We start from the raw sequence: 18,443 nt of genomic DNA, 5'->3' as shown, positions 1-18,443 counted from the left end.
ACCTGATCTGCAATGGGGGTTGAATAATTTTGTCTGCAACTGTATGAATGCAGTTTGATAGATTTGGGGAATTAGTAACTATGGGAGTAAATACGTTTTCACACTCTCAGGTGGTTTTGGATAACTTTTCTGCTTCAATAAATAACATTATCATTTAAAAACTCTATCTTGTGTTTACTCAGGTTGCCTTTGTTTTATCTTAGATTTTGTTTTCATTTCTGAAACAATTTAGCATGAGATATAGACAAAAACAGAAATTATTCATTCATTCAAATAAGTACAAAACAGTCTTTACAAACACTGATAAGAATTAAATTTTTACATTGTATTTAGCATGAAGTTTTGCTAAATCAGAGGAATGTTTTAGTATTGATCTCTTTGTCTCCATGTATCTGTTCGACTGCCTGCTCTTCCAATATTGTTCCCCCCCCCCTCTTGATATATAAAATATTATATTACATATTAAATATTAAAGAGATGTGGTAGATTAATCAAACTTTGAAATGAGATGTACAACTGAATTAGACAATTTTAATAAAAAGAAATTCTCAACAATATTGACAAACATTCAACTTGCTGCTAAAGCACATGCTGTACAGGTAAATTTTGCCTGGGGTGAATGAGTTGTATAAAGGACATAGTTGTATGAAGTATTTCATGTTGTGTCTTTCCAAAGGTCAGATTGGAAAGAATGTTTAAAGAAATGAACAACAATTATTTTGAATTTCAGGTAAGATGGCCTATCTGTATGACAGGACTAACCCATTAAGTATTTCACTAGGGAATCAAAATGGCCATGTAGTTACAAATGCATTGCAATGTGGGTAACTGTATAGATTGCAGTGATGTCTGATTACACTATCATTAAAAAGTAACCTGATCTAACTTGTTGGAGATAAAGTAGTTTCATCCTCTTTTTCTTCAGCTGGCATGTAGGCTGATGGACAGACTACTCACCTAGGGTTTACTATAATATTAAATGTATAACTTTGGCCAATTACTGAGATGTTTAACATCTTATCAAAACATACAATAAGGAATAACCATTCCTAAAAGTTTACACAGATATGTATGTTCACTAACTGCGTCATGTTTTGTGACTTTGACTTTTATTTTATTTTAAAAGTGACGTGCTATTAAAAAAGGCACATGTCCAAGATTACATACTGATTCCATATTAACACTTTATTTTAAATATTTATTTATGCCCCATAAATGCTTTACAAGTTAACACATTAAGTTATATACGTGTATACATTAATTGATTTGAATCTTTCCATAGTTCTACTGAGGTCACTGCTGGGTGAACAGTAATGCTTTACTGCCCCCTAATGGTGTGTTGGTGTCACTGCTGGCAGGTCCAACTGGTCTTTCAGTCATTTCTGCTTATTCGTAATTGAAACATACGTGTGCGTCGTAAACTCAGATTTGAGCTCTGCACACTTTAGCATGGTCTCAAGTCCGAGTGGGTTTCATCCCACATCTACTCTAAATGTACCCCATTCTGACCAGGATAATGCAGTTTACTGTTGTTACAGTCAATATTAAGTGTGTTTGCATTCTTGGCATTGATTCTATAAGTCTCTGGAACCTAGTACAGGTCTCTGGAAGGATGAACACCATGTAGGCTCAAAAAGCTAGTATATTGCGCTCCAAAATCACCCATAGATGTTCAGCAGGGTCGAGATCTGAGGATTGTGAAAGCCGTAGGCTGTAGTTTACATCAAGTTCATCCTCATCAAACCATTCAAAGTGAACCCTGGTACCCTGTGGATTCATCCTGGAAGAGACCACTCCCATCAAGATGGTGATCAGTCAGAAGAACTCTGCATTGACTTGTAGTGACTCCTCTCTCTTAGTGGACAAGTGCACACAAACCATCCATCTAAAAATAGCTAAATGGATCAACCAGTTTTTCCAGACCACAATGACTCCTTTGTGATTGGGATATACACCAGTTTCAGTTAAGGGAAGTCTGTAGTTTTCAGAACTATAGTAGAAAACATTTTTTTAAAAAAACAAAAAAACAAAAAGATCACACACACACACACACACACACACACACACACACACACACACACACCTATTATTGTTCCTCCCATGCCTAATTTCTGTCACTAGGATTAACATGAGCTCTCATTCGATAATCATCGCACAGCAATATTTTAGCAAATACTGATTTAAACATGCGTACCTATGAATCTGTTTGAGAAGAGGAATGTTTAAGACAACTAAGACTAAGGCTACTGAATAATGTTAGTTTTAAACAGCACCTAGTTTAAATTAACTCATGATTCATCAATGTTCTAGACTAGAGCGTGGGTGTGTGTGCCCTGAATTGTGCTTTATACAGTTTATGCTTTACACATGCTTGCAAGCGGGTGACTGTTGTGCGGATGTGTGAAGAGGAACACACAAGTAAAGACAGACGCAATGGTCTTGCATTGTTTTCTGTTTTTACTACAAAGACAGAGTTAGGATCCAGCAGTACATTGGCTTGAGTTACTCCACAGACTACAGAGCACAACCATTCTCGATCAAAAAAACTTTTCTATACAAGTCTAAAATGCTAGTGTTTACTGTAGCACCATTTCTTTGAGATGTCTTTAGGGTCCTTGGCTCATATATAACTAGAGTAAGGTCACTATCAAAGAGCGCACACGTTAACATTAACATCATTCTCATCTATTATAAAGCACACTGTAGCAGTACTCGACAAACATCGCAGTGAAAAAAGGGGTCACTACATCTAGTCTTTGACTAAAAACGTGTTGGAACATTCACATAGTTCCAAGCTAAATAACTATCCCGTTCTATCTCTCTGTGCAGTAATATTTCCTGACGTTTGTGGAATATTACAGGTATCTACAGTACAGTAAAATTCTTCAAGTACAAAAATATATTACAAATCTCCAGGCATATTTACATGGGCACTTTCTCAACAAATACATCTATAGGATTTCTATAAAGCTAGTGAGGAAAAGCTGTGGACAAAAAGGGAGAGCAATTCAATTTTAACTTTATAGTGGTATTAAGAAATAAAATGAAGCATTTCAAAGTCTAGCACCATTCAGAGTTCGATATTGTGCAATTTCTTCCTCTTCATAGATTGAAAACACGTTTAAAATTTTGGGCATTAAAACAAAACAACAAAAAAAAAAAGGTAATAAGAATTTGAACTCCTGCCTCCACAGAGCCACAAGTCCATTTGAGCTTGGAAACATCAGCAGGCAATGATCCTCCCCATCTCTTAGAAAAACATCCTGAAAACAAACAAATTCACATTCAGTAGGAAAGACAGACACATTTTAAGCATGAGGTAAGGAGCACAGGTCATGAGTTATATACCAAACAAAGATAAGGCTCTACAGATTCCCATACAAGATCCACATCTTTAGATACATACTTTCTCACAAAAACTTGTTATTCAGACGTGATTTATTTAAAAATGTACTATAGCATGTTCACTACAATCTGGTAATGATTGAGCATGTGGACTCTCCAATCAGAAACACACAGAAAAGCACAGTTGCACGGTCACCAGAGAAAGATCTGCGACTCTTCTTCTAGACAGTAGAGTGTATAGATATAGGTACGATGAGGTCTGATGAGGTACGTTCAACATTATGAAAGTACAATGACTAATAAAGCTGCAAGCAACAATTATCAGGGTTCAAGCTGTTTAGGATCCTTAATGACCTTAAAAGATATAGCTTAACAATGCGCAATCCTATAAGCACCCAAGTCGAAGAAAAAAAAAAAAAAAAGAAGATAATTTTAAGAAATATCGGCCTTCATTAAGCTCGTCTAACAGCTGCTGAACATTCATTGACCAATGGCGGCCAGGTTTTTCAACATTCACAATTGTCCTCATATGCGTTGATTGGACCTTGCATAAGGACCGTTCTCGCAAGATTTATTTATCAAGTCTATTGGACCAACGGTTCCACATTTAGTGCCAATTTCATGTTTTGTTCTGTTATAACGCCACCAACTGGTCACAATCAGTAATTATTTTTGTATCTGTCCTCAGATTGAGCCCATGCATAAGCACCCCATGTTTGGTGGTGTTGTATTCCGTTCAAGAGTTATAGCCATTTAAGTATGGGTGGCCACGCCCACTTCAAACATTTTTGATGTGATCTTGCAAGGGTAAATTAAAAGTTACTTTAAAAAAAAAAATTAAAAAAAAAAGATATAGATTTTATAGATCTAAATAGTCCAAAGAATTGTCCTGCGAAAAGCCTAGGACTAGTTTGCAAAACTAGGTTTTTTAAGTAATCTCAAATATTTAACAGACAATTTGACTGACAGCAGTGGCCCTAAAGCAAAGTTGTTCAGAATGAGGAGATCGAACAGAGAATACAAAGAACATGTGTATGTCTCAAACATCGGATCGTATACAATCATTTACACACATATGCAGCCATGCTGGCCAAACTCAGCAATTTTTGTCAAGTGATCTTAAAGGACATACATAAGTATCCCAAGTTCGGTGAAAATATTTAATTCCATTTGAGTTATTACTATGTAATAGGGATGCACTGATGTATTGGCCGATAATCTGTATGAGCTGATAAAGGCTATTTTTCACGCTATCGGTTTCATCTACTTCATCGATTTCGTGCTGTGTGCTACTCGAGCTGAATTAAAGGGTCAGTACACCATTGAAAGATTTTAATGAAGATGAGTCGACAAAAAAGTATATATATATATATATATATATATATTGCACAGAAAAATATATTTGTAGAGTAGTATATTTCATATCCAGTGAATGTTAATATATAAAAAGTTGATACTATATATGACCAGTTTGATGTCAGTCATGGAGTAGAAATGCTTGAGTTTGTGGTGAGTGAATGTGAGGCTAACAGGATGGTTTTTTTTTTTACAATTCAGTCAATGTTAATATAAATGAATTACATTCAATAAGTTAATATTCTTACTTTAATCTTCAGAATTTAGTTAATGTTAATTCGAGTAATGTGTTTTCTGTTTATGAGACCAGTTACTGTGAAACAACTTGTTGAAATGGAGAGAATAAAGTTTGATTTGCATTTCTTTCAGAATTGTGAAATTTATTATTATTCATTTATAAGAAGGCATAAAAGGCAGAACTATCGTATCGGCATCGGCCGATATCACTCTGAATAATCGGTTACCGGTATCGGCTGAGAAATTTAGTATCGGTGCATCTCTACTATGTAACTAATGTGGCCAAGTCCATGTTGTCGACACGTAAAATTGAAAGTTCAACTTTTTTTCAATAATTATCTATAAAAAATAGACTCCACAGAATCTCGTAGCACTTGTCATTCATACTGACCAACAAACCCTATGGATAGTTCGCAGAAGTAGGTTTTTAACGTTATCTGAAATACTTACCAAACGGTTTGACAAACACCATATCTAATTTCGTTCAAGAGTTACATCCATTTACATAAACGTGGCCACGCCTACTTCCTTTGATAACTTTTGATAATGAGACTCAGTAGAATTATTTGGCACTGGTTTGGTCCCGATGGGGAAAAAAAACCCAGGACTAGTTCGCAAAAGTAGATTTTATGAAAAATCCAAGATTGTGGAAAATTTTTATAGGCAGAAATGAAATCGGATATCCAATGGTATAAAGCACTTGAGTCTATGGTCAATGGTCTAGGAGTTATAAGTAGTTTCGCGTTTTGACCAATTTGGCCGAGTCCATGTTTCTGAGTAGCGAGCAATACTACTACCACTATATGACCAAGTTTCAAGTCTCTAGGCCAACGTATCCCCCGGTGTGCCGGTGTGAGAGCAGGGGTGCCATGTAAAAATCCTTCAAACATTTCTAAAATGCTAAAGTGTGTATAAAACACACTTACACAGACACAGAATTAATAAAACAGACACACACACACATAACAATAATAATAATAAATTATATATAAAAATAATAATTCCCTGCCCCTCGACCCCAATCGCTGACCTGTCAGCAGCACGTCAACATCAGTATGCGTAAAATGTGTGTGTTATATCCTAATAATTAGCGTGTGACGGTGTGTGTGTAGTGCAAAAGAATATGGACAGATTTCTTAAAAGAAAAGCTCCAGATGCTTCTGGACCATCAACTTCATCCTCATGGAGCTAAAGCCTTGTTTATACTTCCGCCTGGCTCCACAGCGAGAGCCTCCACTGACTGCGTGCGCACCTCCCCAAACGCGCTTATACTCTATACCTCTATTGGGTGATCTGTCTGCGTCTCTCCTCCTGTAAACACTGTTAGTGACTTTTCTGCATTCGCCTGAACTGTTTATTTGGTTGAATATCGTTATATTTGATTGCGTATTTTCATTTGGTTGATGGTATTTTTATTTTTACTCATCCTATATTTTGGGTACAACTGTATCTATATTTTGCTTCTACGAGATGATGCACTTTAAGGACCAGTCATATTTGATGTAAAGATTTGTACATGAGCAGGAATGTAGCACAACATGGAGGTGAAAGCAGAGGTCTGTTTATTTAAATGTGAAAGGGCAGTAAAAATATGTTGTCCCTAAAATCAACGAATAATCGTGATAAATGATCGAGATCTCAATATTGATCAAAATAATCGTGATGATAGTTTTGGCCATAATCGTGCAGCCCTATGATTAAGGGCTATGGCCCGTCGGCCAACAGTTTAAAAACATCAGATGATCAGGGCCGATTATATCCTGTCAATCAAAAGAGGGCGGGAAAACACATCAATTTCGTGCTGTGTGTAAAGATGATGTCTCTTGTGTGGAATGATGATAGAACTGCAGTTTGTAATCTCTGCACTGCTAAAATTTTACACCAGAAGTGAGCAGCAATGAACCAGGCATCGAGTCTTTTTTTAAATTTTATGTAGCACTAGTTGTGTCTTTTACTCCTGTGCGCACCACTAGCGAATATAAATTACTGCAGTAGCCAGGATTGAATCAGAAAAGAAAGGCTCCCTGAATGCAGCAGAGTGTATATTGTGTGTGTGTGTTTGTTTTCAGGGGTATAACTGAATACGAATACATTAATCGGATTCAAAAGATAATGCACACTAAACAGATATAAATATAGATATAAACAGCTTTTTTTTACCCCCCAGAATCTTGCCAGCTCTCTTTACTGCCATGTGCCAATGTGTTAACTGTTCTGTGTGAGTGGTCATTTAAAATGGTGTTATATTTTCACTGTAAACTGTCATGGGGTCATGCCATTAGGTTTTTGTATTATTCTATGTCTTGTTTAAGTCCAGCACTGCAGTGTAGTGCTTGTATGTGTAAGTGTGCACCGTAGGAACACTTTAATTCCTTGTACACTTAGGCATACTCGGCCAACAAAACTGTTTCTGATCATGGTGCTACAATAAACTGCATCGCCTACTTAATATGGGCTAAGTGCATCTCACCTGTAGATATTCGGGTCCAGTAGCACGGCTGTATCCTGAGGCAGCTGTGAGAGATGTACCACTTTGGTCTTCATTTGTGGTCGGTCACTCTCGCTCACCCACGAGTCTGGCAGTCTGAGAGAGAGAGAGAGGCACTTAACAACATTTGTAAACCTTTTAGAAACTATCCTCTCTCTACACTGATGTCTGCCATCATAATAGCTGAACCCGATTCTTCTGCTCACAAACAACCACTAGCACCACCAGTCTTCCAGTCTAGTGGAACATATGCTAGTAATACCCATCTCAGAAGATCAGAAATACTCACCCTGTGCACATAATCATGAGTTATTAGTTCAATGCGGAAATAAATGGAAACCTTTAACCATTAAAAAACCACATATAGCAATACTACAGTAATGGTTTTCACACAAACATGCTTTAATCAGTCAGCACTATAAACGATCAAATATAATGCCAGTGCACTACAAACTAACATCATAACATCAAGGCTGTGTGCCTTTAAAACACGAAAGTACGCAAAATGACCTGTTCTCCATTAGAGGTAGAAGAGAAGCAGTGCATTTCTGTTCTTCTGTCTAGACTGATGGAGGTTTGATTTGGTGAACTGTACTCACATGTCCTCTGGAGTCCAGTGGAGCAGCACCTTCACCTTCCCTGAATCCTCCTTCCGTCTTGCAATGACCTATTCATTTAAAATATATACAAAATATTTTGGAGGTTTTAGACTTAAGGATATTTTCAAGAAGACCTTGAGAAAGTAGTGCTCTGGTCAGCATAAAGAAAGCCTAGTGACCAGTTCAGTACTGAGCTTGAAGCTGTTGTTTTTTGGGAGGGATGGAGTTCGAATCCACAGATGTTTCTTACATCCATTAGGATGGTACAGTTTACTTCCTATTTTTCTTTCTCTCTCTCTCATAAATCATGGATCAGACTCTCTCACGCCTCCATTTTGCTTGTGTGCTTTCATGCCTGTTTGAAAAGGACACGTTTGGTTTGTTTGCTTATTTGGAAGGGTTTGGTTTCACACGCTATATATTTAAACAAACCATGCAATACAGGAAAGAGATCAATAAACCTGTGCATGCGTAGAGAAATTATAATCTTCTGAGAATAGGGGACACAGAACCGTCGCTACATAAATGATAAATAAAGTGGAAATGTGATTTGCATCAAGCTTTTTTGTTTTCGATTTTTTTAATCAGATAGTCCAAATATCCTGAGCACAGCATTTCTGCAGCACTACATCTCTGTCCTTTGGCTCGGTTTGTGTCCGGTGGCTCACTTGCATCAACAAAAATGCTGCCTGCAATCCATAATGCATGTCATGGTCTGGTTCACTTCCTGCAGTCAGGTCAATTCAGGACTGAATCACTTTGTCACAATCTAACCATGCTAGAGTTCGACTGACCATGGATCCAGACCAAGACCATGACCATGGTCTGAACGCCCAACAAAACTGATCCAAGCAGTAAAGGCGACCTGGAGCAGCTGAGAAACACCGTGTTTGAGACACATTTATCCCATTGACTCAACGATTCATTTCATGTATAAAATATTTTAATTGCAGCTTAAGGATAAGGATATTTCTGAAGGGATGAATGGACAAAGTAACTTTTTACATGTTTGTCCTGTAGTCATGTATTACAGACTCACCGTGCTGTGAAACACCACACTGTGGCCCTTGCCCTGGCTCTCAATGTGGGTTGCCAGATTGAGACAGATGGCACGATGACGGATGGCATCCATCGTTTGTGCGTCAAAGAAGTCGTGTGGCCGAGCTGGAACAGGCGGTTTGGGTTAAAAAAAGAGGTATGCAAAAGATAATCACTTATAATAAATAAATAAATTAAACAAAAAATAAAACAAAACCCAAAAACAACTAAAAAAAGTCACTGAGACACCAATACATACGCAATGACCTCCTGCATTTGTTCTTCAGCTTTCTGCGTTTGCTGATGCCTGCTTTGGAAGGCGACTCTTCTTTAAGCTTGGCTTGGCTGGACAGCTTGGATGAATTCTGTGAGCTGAAGTGGGTGGGTACGTGACGCGCTAGTCCTCCCTGAGAGGCAAAGGTGGCATTGCAACCACCCACTACACACTGAAAAAGCAAGGAAAGATTAAATGAAACCAGACCAAAAAACCCCGGAAATAACGGAATCACAATTTTTAAGGAATTGTAGAAGAGTGAACCCTCTTGGTATACCAGGTGTTTTGGCACTGTAGACATTAATCCACAGAACTGAATCATACCTTGAAAGGTTTATCACCACTGTGGGAAAGCATGTGTCTCTGGAGCCAGCTCTGGCTAGTGGACGGTGTGTTGTACACTTTACAGCCCTTCCACAGACACACAAACACCTAGCACAGAGAAACACACACATTTAGCATGTATACAGTAAAGCTGGGTAAGATGGTGATATAATAGTGATTTTCAGAGATAGTGTGAGTTATTACAAACTGACTGGAAGCAGTTGACTAGATGTTGAGTTTTTGTTTTACACCCCTTCAGTACATGGTTTGTGGTCATCCCCTAGTATAAAGTTTAATAGATAAACAGACAAGTGCCCATATGATGTAGAATTGTAATCTCTGACACCAGCACTGATGTAATTTTATATGATCAAACATTAAGCAGACACCAGCAACTTTACTTAAACAGGGATGTACTTCAATGATTTTCTCAAACTCTAGGATCATAAACAGCTTCATATAGAAATATAAAGTCCTCATACTGTCAAAGAAACATGTCAGACACAGGTCTTGGTGAACACTGAACTCTCAAACGTATCTGAAGGATGTTCTGTAGTCTCATGGGAGACACGACTGTAATACTGATCAGTCCTGATGATGCTACAATCATTCAAAACAGCTTAACCACATGTTACACTACCAGCAATAAAATAAGATGCAATACTCGGTGGTTGTTGAAATAGCAATACATTTATAAATTTATTTTCTACATAATATTTAACATCATCTGTTATTTATTTGCCCAATTACCTCCAATGCCAGTAAAGCAGATCAATATTAATATCAACCAGCTGATATATGGGTCAGTAACAGTCTTAGTATCTATAGCTTGAGCCCACAAAATATTTGATATCTGGGGGGGGGGGACATTCACCTAAATGATACACCGTGCGTTAAACTGATGATCATTTCAAACTAATAGTGTAGTGTGTTACTGACCCCTCCACGCTGACCATCAACGTGGACTGAGCGTATGTGTTCGGCCAGGTCCGGGCTGCTGGTGAAGAGCAGAGGGCACTGATCCCAACAGCAGGGATATGATGAACCTTTGGTAGATGCTGAAGCTGCTCCTCCATGGCCGTTCATCATCGCTGGTGTGGAGCGTCCACTGGACGCAGTGCTCTCCATGTCCATAAGGGTGCTGCTGATACTAAAACACACACAAACACACATCATATAAGCAGTTCTCATTGTATTTTATACTGTAATTTTGATTAATTAACCGGTGTTAGCCGGCGACAAAAAGACAGGCAGCCGTTCATTTTCTCTGCGTCACAGATCCGCAATTCCAATGACAGCGGCAAGTAACATTTGATTGGAGCTTTTCTCAATTCTGAACAAATTAGCTATGATGCAGTAAAGTGACAAAATCCAAAGAACTGCCTTGCATGATTTTTCTGACCAATCCTTTGCTGCGAATGGACTGATTAATTCGGTCCCTACTCACTTTAGTTCCCACCTGCAGTTTGACAAGCAAAAACGGAAGACAAAGTTATAAACACTAGTCAGTTCGGATCCTGGAACCTACTCACCAAGTGCCTACTGAGTGTGCTGCTGTTCCGAATGACGGGCAAACCTGGCGCTTATTTACGGGGTTCATAGGACCACAGTTCATAACTAGCATCATATTTCACCCCTCATCCATGTGGATAACCCTATGCCACAAGATCATGAGACCCTGACTCATACAAGGTTGCTTGGAAAGGTGTTTGGAAATAATTCACACGTTCACACATTTGTGGGGGCGGGGCTGAACCTGGAGTGCATGATAATGCCCAGATAGCTATGATGCAGATCTCCTGAGTAGCACACCCCACAGTAGTGCCCAGCGAGGATGGCACACTTCTCAAAGAATGGTATGTCAAATTAACGAGCTGGACATCCAGTCTGCTTGTAGCCCAGGGTGATTACCTCCATAAACCAGTGGGCAACTCTTTGTCTAGAAAGGGCAGCACCTCACACCTTTACCTGATGAGTGGGTAGCCGTGAGGTTCAGACACTATAAGGCACATACTGGACACAAAAATGAACACCCTGATGGTTGGCCCTCGTAGAATGCTGCAAGGTTAATTGCCTGGTTCCCAAACTTGGGCGGTGACTTTAAGCAGAAACGCAGGTTGGGTGTGGGAAGCCTTGAGGTCTAGGCCAGCTTGGACCTGCGAGCAGAAGGTTGTTTGGCCCAGCGACAAACCACAGCTAGCAGCTCTGGGGATGAAGGGAGTACCTTCCAGTGTGTTACCAACAGTTGTGAGGGGAAAAGAGCGGGAAGCACCACTGTGAATTGTGCCTTCTTACCCCTCCCCAAGAAAAAGCAATGCCAACAAAGAACAATGAATCCGTGTGAATGGGTGAATAGGCTTTTAGGGGAGGCTGTGCCTCTGTCCAACTTTTATTCACTCACATACACACGTTTAAAACAGAGGTACGGATAAGAATCTATACAGTTCCAGAAGCTACCCCTCACCCAAAACCACATACAGGGTTTACAAAGGATATAAGGGTTTCAGATGCACTACAACTCTTTGCATGTTTTTCCTGGCATTTAAAACAGAACAAATCAGTCCCAGCATTATAACAGGGACCCAATTACTAAAAGGTAAAGCATTAAGCATTTCACTATTGGGACAAATATCGAACAGCTAAATAATTTTATTACCATTAAAAAGATATGTGGTACTATAGCGACCACTATATTATAATTGAATACTGATAACTGATGAGCACTTGTACATGACACTGTTGTATATACTGTAACTAAGAACGTCTATTTATTAATAAATGCTATAACGTAATCACGTCTGCTACAGTACTGTCAGAATGTAACAAACTGCTACTAATAATTATATCTCAAGTTAACTAATTTATCCATTTATGCAACTTGATACTGCAAAAATATTTTGTTTGCAGGTGAAGATTGAAAAAAAATGTGAAAGATTGGGTAGATGGAAATAAGACCAGATAACCACTTCCCAATCTAAAATATTTAAAATTGATCAAGCTCACAGTCAAAAGTAGCTTCCTCTTTATAATGAATCAGGAGAGGCTAAACCCCCCCCCCTGAAAAAACAAAAAAACCCTCAGCATGCTGGTTTCACATGCAAATAGGCTAGCATGCTAGCTCGAAAAAACAGAAATGGCCAGTGAGTGTTGAACCAAAACGTGAGAGTTTTCTGATATTTCCTTTTTAAACCACTGCAGTACGTAGAATTGTACACTGATTGATTGGCAGGTGGGTGGCCATATTCTTTACAAAATGCCAGCATGTTTTTCCATCAGTGTTATTACAGACAGCCGCTTGTGAGTAAATGGACACCACTTTCATGAAGATAAAGCAAACATCCTAGGAACAGTTTGCAAAAATGGGTTAGCCATATTATACAAATGATGTTGCATGAGCCAGTGAATCAGGAGAAAAAGAAATCTTCACTGGACACTTTACGCAAGATATTCTTGTGAAGTGAAAAGCATGAATAGCGCACAGGTGTAGGATATAATTTCAGCTGAATCAGACTCATGGTTCTTGAGAAACAGTCCTGACAACTGGTGGCCACACTTAACAAATCTCAACAGCGTTCTAATAAATACTGAGGGGCCGCCTCTGATGAGTCATTTGACACCAACGTCCCGAAGACAGGACAAACATTCTAGGAATAGATAACAGAAGTAGATTTTGCCTATTATGCAAACTAGCTACAGATCTTAGTAGGTTGAGCTAAATGGGTCGGAATTAGCCAGCACATAACAAACTGTGCAGATGTGATGCTCGGCATCTTTAAGAGCAACGAGTTTAAGAAATGGTCATAATTAAGATAAGCAATATGATCCAATACACGGTATCAGTGTTGGGCCGATACTGGCATAAAAAAGGTGGATATCGGAAAAAAACATATGAGATCAGATCCTGTACCAAGATTGAAATTAGAAAAGAATTGAGTTTTTTTGAACTGGAAATGTATAAAATTATACACACACACATATACATTTTATATATATATATATATATATATATATATATATATATATATATATATATATATATATATATATATATATATACACACACACACACACATATATATACACACACACACATACACAGACAGGGGAACACATCAACATTTATTTCAGTAATATATATATATATATAAATAAATATATTACTTATAAAATTATATATTATATATTATATATATATATATATATATATATATATATATATAACCAAATATATTTCCAATGAGGTTATTCACATGAATTTTTTTTTTTTTTTTTTACCAGACTTTGGTATTAACTCAATAAATCCACACATATAAAGAAATCCAAACATTAAAGTCCATAAATGAAGTTGTGTGTAATAAAGGTGAATGACACGGGGGAAAAAAGTATTGAACACTAACTGAAATTTATTTAAAACAGTGGAGAAGTCTTTGTTTGTAATGACGCTTCAAGACACTTCCTGTATGAGGAAATGAATGGGTTGCAGTATTCAGGTGTGATTTTGGTAAATTCTTCAAAACATATTGTCTTTAAATCTTGTTCAGTTGGATTCGAGTCAGGTGATTGACTGGGCCATTCTAACACCATAATTTTTTTTTGGAAACCAATTAAGAGTTTCCTTTGCTGTATGCTTTGGATCGTTGTCCTGCTGGAAGGTCCACCCACGTCTCATCTTCATCATCCTGGTGGATGGCAGCAGATTCTTCTCAAGAATCTCCCGTTAAAGGCCTCCATTCATCGTTCCTTCAATTATATGAAGTCTGCCAGTACCATGTGATGAAAAACAGCCCCACACCATGATGCTTCACCTCCAAGCTTCACTGTTGGTGTAGTGTTTTTAGGGTGATGTGCAGTGCCATTTCTTCTCCAAACATGGTGTGTAGTATGAGAACCAAAAAGTTCCATTTTGCTCTCGTCTGACCAGACTACACTCTCCCAGTATTTCACAGGCTTGTCCAGATGAGTTGTAGTAAACTTTAAATGAGCTTCGACATGCCTTTTCTTTAGTAATGGAGACTTGCAGTGTGAGCGTGAGCAGTGGAGTGCATTGCCTATTGTTTTCTCTGTGACGATGGCACCTGCTGCCTCCAAGTGTTTCTGGAGCTCTTTCCGAGTGGTCCTTGGCTCTTGGGCTACTCTTCTGACTATTCTTCTGACTCCCTGGTCAGAGATCTTGTGAGGAGCTCCTCTGGGTGGCCGGTTGATGACGGAGTGATGATGTTCCACTTGTGGATAATGACCCTGATGGTGCTTACTGGAAGATTCAGAAGTTTTGAAATACGTCTGTATCCGATTCCATCAATATGTTTCACAACAATAAAGTTGCTTTACTCATCATGAGATGTTTCTTGTGTGACACCTTGGTAGTGAAAAGCCTTTTTATAGACCATCAATTTACTAACCCAGCTGATATTAATTTGCACAGATAGGAGGTATAATTACTTATGGGTTTCAGCTGGTTCCTTGCCTTAACTTGGAGAACTGCTTTTTCAGCACGTGTTCAATACTTTTTTCCCGTGTCATTCCTCTTTATTACACATAACTTTATTTATGGACTTTAATGTTGTGAATTCTTTATATTTCCAGATTTCTTGAGTTAATACTGATGTCTGGTGAAAATTTAATGTGAATAACCTCATTGGAAATATATTTACTGAAAAAATGTTGACACATTTAATACTCACCCCCCCCCACTGTGTGTGTGTGCATATTTTAAATATATATATATATATATATATATATATATATATATATATATATATATATATATATATATATATGGCCCAAAAGTATGTGTATCCCTGCTGCTCACACACATATGCGTTTGTTGAACATCCCGTTTCAGATTTATTCCCCCATTTTGCTGTTATAATAAGCTCCGCTCTTCCGGGAAGGCTTTCCACTACATTTTGGAGCGTGGCTGTTGGGGATTTGTGTTCATTCAGCTACAAGAGCATTAGTGATGTTGGTATGTCGAGGAGGCTTCAGTTCCAGTTCATCCAAAGGTGTTCAGTGGGGCTGAGGTCAGGGCTCTGTGTAGGACACTCGAGTTCCTCCACCTACTTCCAAACCCTAACACACCACGTCTTCATGGAGCTCGCTTTGTGCACAGGGTCATTGTCATGCTGGAACAGGTTTGAGCCTCTTAGTTCTAGTGAAAGGAAAGTGTAATGCTACAGCGTACAAACACATTCTATACAATTGTGTGCTTCAGACGTTGTGGGAACAGTTTGTGGAAGAAGCACCTATGTTCAGGTGTCCACATACTTTTGGCCGTGAAATGAATCATAACAGCTATATAGCTGGGAGTCATGGTGCAGTGCAGTAAACCACATTCAACTCAAAACCAGACCAAAACTCGAGAGCTCTCACACTGACACCACTCGGCACAAACAAAATGCCATCTCTCTGTACTTTCCAGAGATGTCCACGTCTTGTGGTGATGTGCTACAGTTTCCATCTAAACTCTTTAACCGAATATACACTTTTTTTTTTTTTTTTTAGAAGTGTAGTTTTGGCTGAGAGGAGAAAAAAACCCACATGATAAAAAGCCTGGCCTGTGCCAGTGATGTAGAGTGCTGAAGTCCCTGCAGTGCTCCTCTAAACTGGGCACAAAGACAGATGTAAATAAACAGGTGGTGTTGGAGGTCAGTGTGGGTATTTTACCCAGACATGCTGATGAAAAGTGTGGAGAACTCAGACTCTTGTGGGACAGCGGTGTAAAAATGTACAAACCTGTCCTCGGAGTCGATGCGACTGAGCGGCTCTCCGTCGGATGAGGAGATCTCCACGCTGGCCCTGCGCTTGAGTTCGGTGCCCGTTTTGTCTTCACCCTTCCTCACGGCGCAGTGGAGCGGCGAGGACACGTTCTCCTCCTCCCTTTGTTCTTGCCCCAGCTCCGCCGTCACGTCTGCCGAGCCCTCCGCGTTACCGACACGTTTCTGCCCCAGCATGTCCGTCTCCGTGTCCATTTCCTTCTCCTCCTGACCGTCTCTGCTCAGTCCTTCGTCGTTGGATGGGGTTTCCTCGGACTCGTCGGAAGCCGTGCGCTTCTCCTCCTCGAGCTCGCCATTCTCGTCCATCTTAACACACTCGCTCTCAGCCGGTTCCTGATCCGGAGCGCGCAGGCCCTCGGGGTTAGCCGTGCCGTTTTGCTCCTCACTAGGGTTCGGGGAGTCTTGTTCGGACGTGTCGGAAGTCGCGGAAGCCATCGCGGGCGTCAAAAGCGTCTCGTGTAACTCAAAGTGTAAAGTTTCGAGGACAGGCTAGAGAAAGGAAATCAGTTCTCGTCGGGCCGCTACACAGCGCAGGGACATGAGGGGCGGAGCCACAGCGGTGACGTAGGGCTCCATGCCTCCACGCGGTGGTAACACTGCCTCGCCTCGCGTTCAAGCACTTGCAGCAGTCATATGCTGCTTTCACGACGGAGTGGGAACTGCGGAGTTTCCGACTTGTCAGTGCGAACGATCCGTTTGAACGGCTCTCCAACTCAGAGTTGCGATTCCGTGACGTCACTTCAACATGGCCGCGCTCATAGTGGGAAAAGTAAGAGCTAGAAATAACTCAGCGGGTTAAGGTTTGCTATCGCTAAATACTGCGTGATACTTTGATAACTGAAATGTTAATTAGCTTTCTAGAAGATTCATTTTAATTAAAACGTCCCTTTTAATATGATTTCGGTGCCAGTAACAGTCAGTCATCACATGCACTTTACAAATGAATAAAGCAAACAACTTTTTTTAAATTGAATCCACAGCCCCAGTGCACAGTCATGTCTATTTACTTTCATGTAGAGTCAGTGTTACTTAACAAGTGAATGTGTCTGACTGATCTAAAGCTAAGCTTGTGTATATACAGTATAACCCATTTAAAGGTAAGAGGCGCTGCAGTGTTTACTGTACACGCAGCCATGTTGTTTGACGTCACGCGCTGAACTCGGAGTTGAGGAGAAGGACGAGTTCTGGAGTAGGACTTACGAGTTGTGGGAGCGTTTTCTTTTAGGTTTTCCTGATCGGAAGTCGGGATTTACGAGTTACAACAGTAGTATCGGTTTCATATTAACTTTTGGGCGGTGGACTCAACCAAATACTGACAATGAGGTTATTGTAGCATTAACACAGGCCAGGGGATTTGGGTATAGGGATTTGTGGTGTTTGTGCAAGTAAGTGAGGGAAACCGTGAATTGAGTGAATTCGGAAATGCAGAAAACCTGAAAAGGAAAATTTTTTTGCCATTATTTCTGAGTGTAAGAAAGCACAGCTTGAGTAACGACCATTTTAAGAATACAGGAATGTTATGGACAGCTGTTCATATGGGTGTTGATGGGAAGGAGCTCCATTTACTCAGCCATACAAATACAGTTCAAATGATTTTTACTGTAATTGTTTATATATGATTATTATACTTGGTTATTCCAATTAACAACAGAAATGTGCACTAAACTATGAAGCTGTCCTAGTTGTAGCCAGAATGCCACAGCACCTGGCTGCAGTGTTGTTCGATGTGAAGCACCTTATGGACTGGCTATTTTACGTACTAACTCATTAGCTCATGTTTAGCAGGTTGAAAATCTTCAACAAGGGGGAGCTTTTGGAATTTTAGTAGCCTTTAGCCTCAGTTCCAGTGCAGGGCCAAATTGACAGCAGATTTGGTGAGGACTTTGTGGTTATACATTCTTCTGGAAGGACATTCCACTAGAGTTTGGGGTGTGGCTGTGGGGATTTGTGTTCATTCCGCTACAAGAGCATTAGTGAGGTCGAGGAGACTCCAGTTCTAGTTCATCGCA

General features: G+C 39.5%; 1 protein-coding gene across 1 annotated transcript; it reads right to left on the bottom strand.

Moving 5' to 3' along the window:
• Positions 1–251: 251 nt before the first annotated feature.
• On the bottom strand, positions 252–17,748 carry aebp2 (AE binding protein 2). Its single transcript, XM_053650628.1, has 8 exons — positions 16,394–17,748; positions 10,601–10,811; positions 9,662–9,769; positions 9,323–9,509; positions 9,065–9,189; positions 8,026–8,093; positions 7,409–7,522; positions 252–3,263 (listed from the first exon to the last, which is right to left on the bottom strand). The coding sequence occupies exons 1-8, from the start codon at positions 16,867–16,869 to the stop codon at positions 3,251–3,253; spliced, it is 1,302 nt and encodes a 433-aa protein (XP_053506603.1). The 5' UTR covers positions 16,870–17,748; the 3' UTR covers positions 252–3,250.
• Between the last annotated feature and the right edge of the window lie 695 nt (positions 17,749–18,443).

This window comes from Ictalurus furcatus, chromosome 19 (genome assembly GCF_023375685.1).
Source record: "Ictalurus furcatus strain D&B chromosome 19, Billie_1.0, whole genome shotgun sequence".
NCBI classification, from domain to species: domain Eukaryota; kingdom Metazoa; phylum Chordata; class Actinopteri; order Siluriformes; family Ictaluridae; genus Ictalurus; species Ictalurus furcatus.
The sequence above is the reverse complement of the archived record's forward strand: the minus strand, read 5'-3'. Positions and strand labels throughout refer to the sequence as shown.